The sequence below is a fragment of the Danio rerio genome, chromosome 10 (genome assembly GCF_049306965.1).
Source record: "Danio rerio strain Tuebingen ecotype United States chromosome 10, GRCz12tu, whole genome shotgun sequence".
In the NCBI taxonomy this organism is placed as follows: Eukaryota; Metazoa; Chordata; class Actinopteri; order Cypriniformes; family Danionidae; genus Danio; species Danio rerio.
In genome coordinates this window covers 44,918,130-44,933,563 of record NC_133185.1, presented here as the reverse complement: position 1 = coordinate 44,933,563, position 15,434 = coordinate 44,918,130, and the positions used below count along the sequence as shown (strand labels likewise).

General features: G+C 35.6%; 1 protein-coding gene and 1 pseudogene across 13 annotated transcripts in view; one reads left to right on the top strand and one right to left on the bottom strand.

The window, feature by feature from the left end:
- The window catches only part of kirrel3a (kirre like nephrin family adhesion molecule 3a), a 532,195-nt gene that overhangs the window by 107,591 nt on the left and 409,170 nt on the right, over positions 1 to 15,434 (bottom strand). For all 13 annotated transcript variants that reach the window (XM_073915104.1, XM_073915110.1, XM_068224013.2 and 10 more), the window contains one exon: positions 7,081 to 7,238. In XM_073915104.1, coding sequence (XP_073771205.1) covers positions 7,081 to 7,238 — 158 coding nt within the window. The remainder of the gene's footprint in view (positions 1 to 7,080; positions 7,239 to 15,434) is intronic.
- LOC573682 (v-Ki-ras2 Kirsten rat sarcoma viral oncogene homolog pseudogene) lies at positions 9,058 to 9,826 on the top strand (annotated as a pseudogene).

Genomic DNA, 15,434 nt, shown 5'->3' with positions numbered 1-15,434 from the left:
ATGCTGGCGAAGATCAAAACGGATTTAAAATATATACTATATGGTGGCTCAGTGGGTAGGACTGTTGCCTTACAGCAAGAAGGTAGCTGATTCGAGTCCTGGCTGGGCCAGTTGGCATTTCTGTATGGAGTTTGCATGTTCTCCTTGTGTTGGCGTGGGTTTCCTCTGAGTGAATAGGTGAATTGGGTGAACTAAATTTGTCGTAGTCTACGAGGGTGTGAATGTGAGAGTGTATGTGTGTTTAACACTACTGGGTTGCAGCTGGAAGGATATCCGACATGTAAAACATATGCTGGAATAGTTGCCGGTTCATTCCAATGTGGTAACCCCTGAAAAATAAGGGACTAAGCTCAAAGGAAATTAATGAATGAATGATGTGATTAGGTCAAAATTGAAAAGTGTTCTCTCTTTAAAAGTTATATCATGTTAATAAGTCTTTCTGCACTATACTGTTCTTTATCTGCACAACTCTGGTTTACTTTGCACTCATTTGCTATATGCCCTTAATGTCACTGTATTGTTTACAATTTTATTACCTATGTATATTTTTAGACCACATTTTATGTATATACTGTAAATTTTCTTTTTCTTTTTCTTAAACTCTACTATTTTTTATATTTTTTTATATTAATGTTAAGCACCTTGGGTCTGAGAGTAACGCAATTTCGATTCTCTATATGTCTTGTACATGTGGCTGAATTGACAATAAAGCTGACTTTGACTTTATATATTATATAAAAATTAAAGGTCTCTATTTATGGATCACAGTGGAGCCAAATAATACCAATTAACTGGAATTTATATACATTTATATTATTAAATCAGCAGATTTTACCCATTTATTAGCATTACGTTTTTCATTATATCATATAAATGTCCCTTTTTGTTATTATTTTTTACATACAGTATGTAACTCATGACTAGGCCCACCTGTAATCTGCGTGCACAGATTTTCCACAGATTTCTGCAGATTTTTAGCACATCATTAATTCTGTATTTACATGAGTATCTATATTTATTCAGTTTTTTTTTTATTAATTTCAGTAATATTATTGACTAATGTGAAAATGTTCCTCTGATTTATGTACAATGCAGTTTGTAAAGTAATATTTTCTGTCTTTTACAAGAAATATTATATGACAAACTTGCATTATTAAACAAATAAGGTGAATCTAATTGTATTTGCATTTTAAACATTAAATAAAAGTTAAAAATATATTATTTATTTTCATATAATACGATTTTAGTTATGATTCTCCAAAAATAATTCCGCAGAAATCCGCAGACTTTTATCAAAATTCTCCACAGAAATAGCAAAAAAAGTCTGCAGATTCCATCTGGCCCTTCTCATTACCTAAAAAACATTATGTTGCACACGGTTACACTTTTTGTAAAGAGCAAAAAATATAAGGTTTAAGTCAAAATTATATATATATCTTTTATGACACAATATTAAATAGAGATCAAGTGCCGTACAAATATTTTGTAAAGAACATTTAGATAACTTTAAAGGCATAAGGTCAAGGTGCTGCAGGATTGGACAGCCCAGTCACCAGACATGAACAGTATTGAGCATGTCTGGGGTAAGAAGACATCTTCATCATTGAAGATGAATCCAAAGAATCTTAATAAACTGGGAGTCCTGCAGGAACGCTTTCTTTGCCATTCCAGATGACTTTATTAATAAGTGATTTGAGATGTATGAATGCAGTCCTCCAAGCTCATGATGGAGTCAGACACAATATTCATTCTGTTTCCACTGCAGCATGACTTTATATTCTATACTGTACATTATTTCTGTTCAGTGACAAGACTTTTGTCTAAGCAAAGTCAGACCTTACTGTCCTAATTAAATAATTGAAAATCAAGACATGATCATATTTAATTTAGCTTAAATAAGCGTAATCTAGAGGCCTTTGCCTTTCATATAAGCCACTTCTGATACTAAAGGATCAACTAGAAGTCAAGTTATTATTTGATGTTTAAACAACTTGAATAGGCAACAAGGCTTTTGTCAAGTAGTATATATTAAGTATTCAGATTTTTGTCTTCTAGATTCTGAGATTCCAGACTTGTGTTTCAGCTAATTATTATTCTATCCTAACGAAAATGAATGTGATCTAAAAACAGACACATTTATTAGGTATATAATATACAACATTTTACAGAAAAAAACAACAACTTCGTTTTTGACCTAATTGCACAATCTGTTATTATCATTTATCATTTTGATAGAAAGATTTATATTGTGTGACTGCCCTCAAAGGAATGCTTGTTTATTCAGCTTTCAGATGATTTATAAACTTCAATTTTCAGAAATGTACACTTATGACTGACTTTGTGGTCCAAAGTGACATATAATGGTTTTAACAGAATAGAAATGTAGCTAAGTGTTAACAAAATAACACATACACTACCTGACAAAGGTACTGCACTCCTTTACAAGTTTTAAGAACAACAAATAATAACTTCATCTTTGTTAAGATAGGATTATAATTAGCTGAAACACAAGTCTGGAATCTCAGAACCTAGATATCTGAACATCTGAAAATATCTGAATCTTGAATATACACTACCTGACAAAAATATTGTTGCCTATTCAAGTTTTAGGAACAACAAATAATAACTTGACTTCTAGTTAATTATTTGGTATCAGAAGTGGCTTATATGAAAGGCAAAAGCCTCCAGATTACGCTTATTTTAGCTAAATTAAAAATGATCATGCCTTGATTTTGAATTCTTTAATTAGGACAGTAAGGTCTGACTTTGCTTAGACAAAAGTTTTATCAATTAACAGAAATAATATCCAGTATAGAATATAAAGTCATGGTGACTGAGCTGGTCAATCCTGGAGCGCCTTGACCTTCTTTTTCTTTCAGGAGCTTTGATGTAGAGGCTGAAGTATGAGAAGAAGTGCTGGCCTCCTAGTAGTTTGCCCTCTCCTGTGGTTTGTAATGTAATAGGCAGCACAAATGTCTAGATATCTCAGGCTGTTGATGATGTCATCCACTCTGCAGATCTCCCGCACGCCCCCATACTGAATGTAACCCCAAACCATGATTTTTCCTTCACCAAACTTGACTGATTTCTGGGAGAATCTTGGCTCCATGTTGGTTCTAATAGGTCTTCTGCAGTATTTGTGATGGTTAGGATGCAGTTCAACAGATTATTCATTGCAAAAAAAAAATCGACCTTCTGCCACTTTTCCAAATGATCAACTAAAAGTCACATTATTATTTGTTGTTCATACAAATGGGATCGATGACAAGACTTTTGTCAGGTAGGAAACAACCTTAAAAAAATAAAATAAATGTAAAAACAACCCCAAACATTTCCCATTTTGAACAGTAGTGTAATTAAATAAAAAAGCAAGTTGTAGAGTATTTTGTTGTAGGCTTTATTAGTACCGACAACTAAATAACAATAAAAAACTACAACAGCGTGTGAGTGTGTGATTAAACGTATTATGGCTATTTTGTCAGCACTGTTGATTTTCTGTCTTACTGTGGTGACAATTCAATAGATGAAGCTGAAAATCAGCGTGAAGCCGTCCCGTAATCTCAATTCATCCTTGATCGTGTTGACGCACCGAGGAAAAACACACATTTACTGTGAAAACGGAAGAAGCGGGAGGTTGAAGAAGCACCTCTGAACATGTTTAACAGATTAATCCTAAGTAATTCCTCTGTGCTTTACTCCGTTCACTTCAGCAGACGGCTGTGTCCCGGCGTTCGAGAATCAGCGCTTTACAAGACTCCCGATTTCATTAAAACGAGCCGTTTGTCTCTCATCTAATATCCCGTTTACACTGACTGACTTTTGGGACGTGAACAGCTTTGTTTTTATCCATCTCATGGAGGCACTTGATCATTTCAGAAGCATTTAAAAGAGTCTCCCAAGTGTAAGAAAGCAGGGGAGAAAAAAAAAAGTAACCTGTCTAGCTCGCTTGTGTCTAAATTAGGCCTGGTTAATTAATGAAGGGACTCTCTCTGGTGGGTCGCTGAGGGGTTCGGTTTGCTCAAAACGAGCAGATTACGCTCTCCAATCATAACACGGGCGGCCCTTTAAACACATTTCCTCCTCTCTCCATTTCCTCCCTAAAGCTGACAAACTGAGCAAATTGCTGAGGAACACATTCATAATGGAGCGCTGGAATGTCTTTCCATTATGACATATTTAAAGCACTGCGTTACAGCTTCCCTTCGCCCCAAGGATTAAATTAAAAATTAGTCCTCACTTGTCATTAATTTGACAGAGCCGAGCGTTTCGAGGACACGCAGTCAGGCGGAGTGTGGGATTTCATGAGAGACTCTTTTTTTTTTTTATGTCGTTTGAAAGAGGAGTGATATTGAAAATACCAACTGTAGGCAGAAAAAAAGTCACACAGGCGGTATTTTAAACGTAGTGAGATTTTCACCTAGACAGCATTTTCGGGTGTTGTTCAAATTGAATTTTAGACAGCGTTCTTGGGCAGCATATGTATGTTTAAATAATCAGTTAGAATATATCTACATTAAATTCTGACGTTTAAGTCGTATTTTTAGTCATTCATTTTCTTTCGGTTTAGTCTCTATTTTAGAGGTCGCCACAGTGGAATGAACCGCCAACTATTCCAGCACATGTTTTACACAGCCAATGCTCTTCCAGCTGCAACCCAGTACTGGGAAACACCCATACATCCTCATTTACAAACACACACACTCATACACTATGTCCAATTCAGTTCATCCAATTCACCTATAGCGCAGGTCTGTGAGGGAAACCGAACCACCCGGAGGAAACCCATGCCAACACATGGCACAGGCACATCAAACTACATCAAAAACATGAATCTGAATTTTTGTCTTAGTTAATGTGATTTATTCTCAAAGACAATCATTTTGAGCATTATTTAAAGGGGCAGGTCAGCCTAAAATTTGCATTTACTCATTGTTTAGCTCAAAATAAAACATTTTGATAAATGGTGGAATCATTGACTTCCATTTAAAAAAAAAAAAAGAACAAATACTATGGAAGACAATGGTTACGTGTTTCCAGCTTTCTTCAAAATATCAACTTTTGAGTTCAATTGAAGAAGCTCATAAGAGTCTGAAACAAGTCAAGGAGTGAGTAAATTATGACAGAACTTACTTTTTTGGGGTGAACTACACCTATAAGTCATGTTTTATTCATTCATTCATCATTCATTTCTGGGGTCACCACAGCGGATTGAACCCCCAACTATTCCAGCATATGTTTTCACACAGCGGATGCCCTTCCAGCTGCAACCCAGTACTGGGAAACACCCATACATTCTCATTTGCACACACACACTCATACACTGCATCCAATTCAGTTCACCCAATTCACTTATAGCGCAAGTCTTTGAATTGTGGGGGAAACCGGAGCACCCGAAGGAAATCCACGCCAACACGGGAAGAACATGCAAACTCCACACAGAAATGCCAACTGGCCCAGCAGGGACTCGAACCAGCAATCTTCTTGCTGTGAGGCGACACTGCTAACCACTGAGCCGCAATGCTGCCTATTTCAGTCATGTTTGTGTATAATATGCACACTGAACTAAATCAAAAACATGAATCTGAATTTTTATGTTGGTTAATGTTAATTATTCTCAAAGACAAGTATTTTCAGCATCATATAAAAACTTGAACTTAAAAAACAGACCTGCATAAGACTTTATTTTTAATTCTAGGTCAATGCACACTTTATTTGCAGTGGATCAAAGCTCTTGAAACTTTTGCTGGTCATCCAATTATTTAAAGGGACAGTTCACCAAAAAACTAGCATTTACTCATCGTTAAGCACAAAAGAAAATGCTTTGGAAAAAGTTGGAAACATTGAATTTCATAGTATTTGTGACAGTTTTTTCTATTATTACTGACAGGAACCAACAAAAATTATTTACAACAGCCTAGCCCACACAAAACCAAGAAGGTACATTTTGAAATTTGAGTTTCAATTTTCAAAGTGCCTGTTTTTTGGAGGGGTTTATTATAAACCAGACAATATATACAATTATTTTAATCACTTTCATTGGTGTTTTATGAAAATTCAAAGGGTTTTCTTCGAAATGACACCAAACTTTAACATTTACAAATCTGCATGTGGATTGGGAAGCTTTTTAATTTGGGTAGGCAAAATCCAGGCATAAAGCTTAATCAAACTAATCAAAAAGTGTATCATTCAATTTAAATTTGAAATATTCTGGGCTTAATAGGTGAATCTGAGCATTCAGCATAAAAACATCACATTTCTAGAAAACATAGGTGCCTTAAATCAACACTAGAATAGAGGTCTGCGTGGGACAAATTTTTTCAGAATCATTTTCGGGTCACTACCTGACCCGACCTAAATTTAGATCTGGTTTCCAAAATCTTGTTTAAATTGAGTACTATCAAAAGAGAGCGATAACAGATAAAGCTGTAGGTTGTGCAAGGACTGTAGGCTAAATGTCAGTTTTGTTTGTTCCTTTGTGATGAGACATAAGTGCTGCCTTAAACCTGAGGTTCCAGTCTTGTTACTGCTAAAGGGTAAAACTTTGAGGTATCATTACACCACGCAAAGGGTCAATTTTTTCCATTTGTGTCTATAACACATGAAAAAGACTTCCAAACATCAGACTTGCCTAAAGTTGGTTTTCTACCAGTAATCTGACCATTTTCTAACGCAAGCTGAAGGACAGCGCATCTTCACTTTACTCTCCCATGTTGTTAAAGCCCGCTCTGAGGACCTGCAGATAATGCATGCACAGACTGTGCAAAACAAATAATAGCATGTGCAGAAAGCACTGGTCAAGCAGTCAGCATGTGTAACAGTCATGAGCACTGGATGTACCAGTGCTTAATATGAATGAATCAAATCACAGATATGCAGTTCCGAAATAAAATTGGGACTGGAGAATATCGTTAGTCCGCCCGCTCTTGTTACACCAGTTATCAACCGCTACCTCGCTTTATTCGGAATGCAGACCTCTAATCTCGAACACATTTATGTTACATTTAAATAAGACAACAGTTTCAGTATGTGTATTAAGCACAATGTGTCAGTATTGTGCCGATACTCTTGGATCTGTCATACCTTGGTGTACGCCGCACCGTTAATCACCTCTCCATTGCGGATCCAGATGATGGAGGCGGCTGGTTTGGCGTTGTTGGCGTGGCACGTGAGGTTTAGCGAGTCTCCAGCCCTCAAACTCACCACAGGTGCTCCGATTATCACAGGGTCATCAGGAGGAACTGTAAAGCAGAACAAAATGTACAGTTTACTTCTTGCATCACAAGAAGTTGATTGTGTTGGGGACAATACAAAAATAATGCCATACTGTTACAATATACAGTTGAAGTCAAAATTATTAGTAGATTTTTTTGTTCTTTTTCAAATATTTCCCAAAAGGAATTTTTCACAGTATTTCCTATAGCAATTTTTGTTCTGGAGAAAGTGTTAACCATTTAAACTCTGCAGTGACGTCATCGACTTTCGCTTTAAGATTTAAAGGGCTAGCATTGCACCAGACCCCTATAAGTGGTTTCGTTTGAAAGTGTAGAATCTATATATATATCTATAAATATATATACATATATTTTATGCCCATATGGATCACTTTAGTTTTTATTCTACTGTACAAAAGTTATTTACACTTAAATACACAGTATTTTGGATACCCGAGCTGGGTATTTTACATTGGTTCATTTTCATATTTTTCATATGATAGATATACAAGTTATAGGTCAAATGAAAGCTCTTGCCAGTTCTTATATGGTTCTAGCATTCTTTAACTGAATTATATTCACATATCAAACATTTGCCGAATGAATCGCGGTGTTTCCATGGCGCAAAAGTGAAAACAATACATTTATGATCAATAAGCAGCCCCAGATAGCACAGACAGCTGTCATCTCTTACCTTATGCTGTGCGCTTTAGGGCCATTTCTCCTCTGTTTTTTAGGTGATGTGCATAAGTAATCCTTTTATATGTCTGATGTGGTCCAAACACAGTGAATTATGTTTGATCAAACAAAAGAATAGTGAAATATAAAAACAATGATTGGTCCCTGTGGCTTGTACTGCACCTCTCATCAGTTGGAATACAATAACTTTTGCATAGATTAAGGTAGAGACATTTTTCTTTTTTTCCTATGATTACAGACATTTGCAGGAACCACCAAAATTAATTACAGCAAGCTAGACCAGACAGAACCTAAAAGGTACACTTTCAAATTTGAGTTCATAAATACAAAAAGCGCCTCTTTTTTTTTTTTTAGGTGTTTATTATAATACAGAAAACGTAAACAGTTATTTTAAACACTTTCAATAGCGTTGTATGAAAATTCAAAGGGTTTTCTTTAAAATAATACCAAATTTTTGCATTTACACCTCTGCATATGGATTTGGGAAGCGTTAAAATTTGGGTAGGCAAAATCCAGGCGGAAATCCCAAAATAGTAAAATAGAGTTTAACTGGTTAATTTTTTTTTGTTTTCGGCTAGAATAAAATCAGTTTTTTAAGGTTTTTAAACACCATTATGCTTTATACAACCTCAGAAAACCAACGACACATTTTGACCATTAAGACTTCATTATTTTATGTTCAATCAAAGTCCATTTAAGGCAAATCATTTTACTCGGCGGCTATCATTGAAACACCTCTCGGGCAGTGTGCTCGGGCATTCTGTCTGAATGGGGAAACATCAAGTTCTACAAAACTGTTGGCCAAACTTACAATTACATTACATATTTCGTATCACTAATAAAAATAAACAACCATCTCATAAGTTTAATTTCTAAATGCTCAAATCAAACAGAACATTTAAATAAAAGTTAAAAAGGTTTTTTTTTTTATAATATATTACGTTTTTAGCTACAATACTCCCAAAAGTCATTAAATCACATAAATCCGCAGATTTGTTTTTACAAAACTCTGTGCAGAAATAGCAAAAAAAGTCCACAGATTTTGTCTGGCCCTACTAATTACTTTTGTAATCAGTAACAAAAGAGTAAATGAATACATTTTAGAAGTAACTTGCCCAACAAGAAAGAGAGAGAAGGAGAGAGAGAGATTTAAGCAGCAAGCCAGTCTGCACTAATGCTGCCCTTAGTGCTTGTCAAAAGCTGGTGATCGCGCAGCATCGAATATATTGTAGCACGTTGTCATGTGCTATTACACTGTAAGTAAAGTGCATTAGTCATCTGTTGTATAACCGTATTCGAACTGGAATTATTAGTGTCGGTTATCGGTCAGATATCCATCAAGCCCTCCGTCCTGCACCTCTCATTGAAAGGATACCACTCTGGATTGTTTGGGTCTACAGATGTTTGGTTCATTATAATGCAAGATGCATGCTGATGCTCGGAAGAAGCTGCTGGACTGCGTGGTATTCGTCACTTTAATCACCTCCACCCACTGAAAATAACCGTAAACAACTGAAAATCGTTGATATTTTGGGGTGAAGAATGACCAAATATAAGCTTGTGGTCGTGAGAGCTGGAGGCGTAGGCAAAAGCTCTCTCACCATCCAACTCATCCAGAACCATTTTGTGGATGAATACGATCAAACGATAGAGGAGTCGTACAGGAAGCAGGTGGTGACTGACTGAGGAAGTGTCTGCTGGACATCCAGGACACTGCGGGTCAGGAGGAGTGCAGTACCATGAGGAACCAGTACATGCAAGGGGGGCAAAAAGAAAAAGAAGAAATCCAAAACAAAATGTGCATTAATGTGAACAAGTAAATCTTTCCTGTCATTACGGACTCAAAAGTTCCACAACTGCATTTTGTACATTTACACTAAATTATTAGCCTCTTCAGAACACTGAAAAGATCCCTGAGATATATATATATATATATATATATATATATATATATATATATATATATATATATATATATATATATATATATATATATATATATATATATATATATATATATATATATATATATATATATATATGTATGAGAATACATATTTGGACAGAGTTATCAACAAAACAGTGTAAATATTTCTAGGAATAACTCTGATGCCCAAATAAATAAGAAAGGAAAGCTCCTACTTGAGCCCTGTCGAAGCTTCGGTCTGTATCTGGTCAATGGTAGGGTGAGAGGAGACTCTCTGGGCAGATACACCTATAGCTCATTTCTCGGTAGCTCAACAGTTGACTTCATGATCACAGACGCCTCTATCAGATCACAGCCAAATTACACTTTATATAAAAAGGAACAAAAATACTAATATATTTTCACAAATTGTGTAACATTAAAAATTATTATAGATGGGTACAAGACAGCTTTGAGAAATACACGAACGCAATTGAAGACCCCCAAATAGTTTTACTTTTGGATAAATTTATGGAAAATTGTTATCCTGATAATGAAGATGGTGTTAATGTAGCTGTAGAAAACATAAATTACATCTTTGATTATTTGCCAACAATGTCTAATATTAAAACTACTAAGAAAACTTTTAAACAAAAACAAGATAATGAAAAATGGTATGACTTTGATTGTAAAGCAATAAGGAAAAACTTAAGACAACTAGCAAATCAAAAACACAGACAACAATTAGAGAATACAGAGAGAGAAAGAGAGAGAGAGAGAGAGAGAGAGAGAGAGAGAGAGAGAGAGAGATCACTTTTTTATCCTAAAAATGTACAGTTTATTCTGATCTATTTTTGTATTGATTTGTATGAATAATTAATGTTGAATAATAATATAATATATTGAATATTAATGTGATATATTGAATAATATGATGGATTGTTGATATTTTATTTAATTTTTATATAAAAATATCATGTTATTATTCTTATTATTATTATTTTTTGCTACTACTACTATTTACTGTGTGTACTGTGTTTTATTATTATTATTATTATATATGTATGTTACATTTTATGTAAACTTTATAACTGCTTTGGCAATACATTTGTAACAATTGTCATGCCAATAAAGCAATTATTGAATTGAATTGAATTGAATTGAGCGAGAGAGAGAGAGAGAGAGAGAGAGAGAGAGAGAATTTTGAATTTTGAATACACTTTTATTTAATACAAAAATTTTAAACTACAACATGTTTCATTGCTTTAAACAAACACATTTCAAAATCACACTATATTTTCTTCAAAAATCAATACATTATTTTCAACCCAACACAACATAATTTTACACTCCACATGTCTTCAAACTTGTCCAACTCGTTCATTGACAAATAAAAATTCAAATCATGCCTTATTCTTGCTCTGATAAGCTCTTTAAAAATCAGTTCAACTTTATGATTGGTCTCATACAAAATCTTGTGCCTCCCACTCATGTATATGGCCATTTTTGCTTGTCCTACTATAAAGTTTAACAGACGCTCTTTTAATTTTTCTTTCTTTCCATATTTAAAACCAAACACAAACACAGTTTTTGTAAACATCTCATCAACGGAAAGGAAAATAACCTCCAATAAATTGAATAAAGCCCCCAGTCTTTCACAATGCATACAACAATGAAAAATTGTCTCTCTTTCATCACATAAAGGACCAACACAATCTCACGGCAATTCGTAACTTTTTCATTTTGTGGCTAATTCGTATGAATTCGTACGATCTAATTCGTACAATTTAGTACGATTTGCTTATCCCCCAATGATGGTTGGGGTTAGGGGTGGGGTCAGGTGCCACGCCTTCTTTTTAAAATCGTACCATTTCGTACGACTGAACTCGTACGAATTCGTACGAATTAGCCACTAAACTGGCAAAACGTAAAATACTTACGTTTTCTCGTGAGATCAGACTGAAAGGACATATATCATGCACAGTTGGATTCAGTATTGAAATAAAAGCATTGACTGCAATAATACCCTTTAACACCCTACACTGAAGATCTTTAACATTTTTAGTCAATGGTGGTTTGTAAACTGAACTCCAAACAGGCGAGAGAGAGAGAGAGAGAGAGAGAGAGAGAGAGAGAGAGAGAGAGAGAGAGAGAGAGAGAGAGAGAGAGAGAGAATAAATGAACGGATGAGTCAAAAAGAAGCAGTTTGTGAATAGCACTGATTGCCGTTCTCTTTTTAAACAGCTCTGATCCGCCTGCTTCTCACTCAGACTCAGGTAAATTATTGATTGGGCACTCAGCTCATTAGGGAGCATATCTAGGGCAAGTCTAAATCAAAGGCAACAAGCAGCTGCTACATCCTGAGCGCTCCAGAGAGACACAGGCCAGTAAGACGAGGGGAGAGGAGGGACTATCTGAAGATGCCAGAACGGGCCGCTTGTTGTTGGGGAAGGTCCCAGAGATGCTGACTTCATTACGAGGGGGAGGCTGAGACCCCATTACTCATATCTCACTGATTAGACTTCTGCCAGGTTTTATAATTCCTGGCCAATCAGAAGCTGCAAACAAGTTTGAGCAACTGGGTACCTCAAGACGGCATGGTAACAGAGAAGTTTAGGGGGCAAAGGGGAGCATGTTTCTCCCCGATTGGGATGTCTCTGAGTGGTTATGTGGAGGATGCGGCACATCTTCTCTTCAGATTTCTGTGTAGCACATCAGGCCGTGGAGATTTGGTTGGTGGACGATCTCGGAGCATGCAGTCCTGTGTGATTTGTTAGCTGGTATTTCTTCCCTGGAACCAATCAAGTCTCCCTACGGCTTGGAAAAAAAATCATACGGTTCTCAGAAGGAATGAATAGTTTTTCCCGTGTATAAAGGCCACAGACACATCTAGTTGTCACCGCAGTTTGGAGAGGGGAGGAAATAGAGAGAGAGAGGGAGAGATTAGAGAGAGAGAGATAAAGAAAGAATGAGGAAGAAAATAGAAAACTGATTCTGTGTGTTATGATGGAAACGTAAATCAGTTTAACTGCGTGCACACATATTTCCATTTAAAAGTTTAGGATGAGAAGTGTTTTAATTTAAACATATAAACTCGATTTCCAGTAAAAATGCATTACATTGACCATAAAGGATGTTTTAATGCCCCAAAAGAAATTCATTTCAACAAACTTCATATTCATTAAAGCAAAATGCATCACCTTGAGCAGCAATTCAGGCTTATTAGAATGATTTCTGAAGGATCATGTGACGCTGGAGACTGAGTAATGATGCTGAAATCAACTTTGCATCACTTTGAATAAATAAACTACTTTTTTATTGAAAGCACTGCTGAAGTTATTAGTTATTTTCAGTCTGAAAGAATGTGACCTTGGTGAGGAAAAATTCTTTAAATGGATGGATGGACAGATGGATGGATAATACCACATTACAATAATGGATGGATGATAGGATGGATGCATTATACCATATTTCACTAATGGATGGATGATAGGATGGATGCATTATACCATATTTCACTAATGGGTGGATGAGGGGATGAATGGATTATCGCATATTTTACTAATTGATGGATGGATGGATGATGCCATATTTGACTAATGGATGGATGGATGGATTATATCATATTACACTAATGGGTGGATGGATTATACCAGATTTTACTAATGGATGGATGGTTCATACCATATTTCACTAATGGAGGGATGGATGGATGGATGGATGGATGATACCATATTTCTCAAATGGAGGGATGGATGGATGATACCATATTTCACTGATGGATAAATGGACTTATGAATGATACCATATTTCATTAATATGGGGATGGATGGATGGATGGATGGATGGATGGATGGATGGATGGATGGATGGATGGATGGATGGATGGAGGGATGGATGGATGGATGAATGGATGGACGATACCATATAACACTAATGGATGGATAGATGGATGATACCATATTTCACTAATGGATAGGTGGATGGATTATACCATATTTCAATAATGGATGGATGGATGGACTATACCAGATTTTACTGATGAAGAGATAGATGGATGGATGATACGATACCATATTTCACTGATGGATGAATGGACTGATGAATTATACCATATTTTATTAATGGGGGACAGATGGATGGATGGATGACACCAGATTTTACTGATGGATGGATTATACCATATTTTACTAATGGATGGATGAATTATACCAGATTTTACTGATGGGTGGATGAATTTTACCATATTTTACTAATGGAGGGATAGATGGATGGATGATACAATATTTCACTAATAGATGGATGGATGGATGGATGGATGGATGGATGGATGGATGGATGGATGGATGGATGGATGGATGGATATTACCATATGTCACTGATGGATGGAAGGATGGATGAAACCATATTTCACTAATAGATGTATGAATGGATGGAAGATACCATGTGTCACTGATGGGTGATACCATATTTCACTAATGGATGTATGATACGATATTTAACCAATGGATGGATGGACAATCCCATATTTCACTAATGGATGGATGGATGGATTATACCACATCACTGGTGGATGGATGGGTGGATGGATGATACAAAATTTCACTAATAGATAAATGGATGGATGCACTGTAACATATATCCATAAATTAGTTTTTTTTATTTTTTATTTTGTAATTCAGGTTTTTATTTCTTCTGTTTATTTCTGCTTTTAAATTGCATTATGGGACTTTGATCTTTCTTATAACACTTTTTATCCCTGAAAAGTTGGAAAAATTGACTTTTACTAACAATTGTAATAGTTTAGAGTGCATTTGTGTGTGTATGTGTTTGAGTATGTAAGCGCATCACTGACGTTTTTATTCTATATATTATTTTATTCTATGATGTATTTCTCTCTCTCTAATTCAACTCCATCAATGACTGAGACTTGAGCAGACAGACTGATTGACTTAACTGTTGTGCTCATTTGCATACACTTAGCCTCTGGTCTGTGAGTCCCGGAAAACAATCCCAGCATGCAATTGTAAGCTATGTTTGTATCACTTGGGGGAGGGAAGAAAAAAAACACACACGAATGAGTTTGCTCTAAACAGGCAAAGCACTTAGGCGTTAAAACAAGCCGTTAAGGATGGCTTTGATGTCCAGATGGGGAAAGCAATATGACACTGACTTTAATTGCTCCTGGAAATGAGTGTGGATTCTGAGTGGCTGGAAGTACTTTGAATTATCTCACGCTAATTTAAATGCGACAAATGGGTTTTATTTTAAGTTTTCAGTGTGTTTGTTTTAATTGTAGGGAAGAATCAGGATTACTCTAACTCATGCATTTATTTCATACATCATTCTGTTTTACATACACTGCATATGGTTTTAAATTAATCACTGTAAATATACTGATTATTAATCTTTATTTGTTACTGACTTATCCAAAATGTTGATTTTTGATTGTTAACTGTGCAGTTTATTCTGATTTATTATTATTTTTTGCTACTACAATTTACTGTGTTTACTTTTGCTATGTTTTTATATACACTCACCGGCCACTTTATTAGGTACACCTTACTGGTACCGAGTTGGACCCCCTTTTGCCTTCAGAACTGCCTTAATCCTTCGTG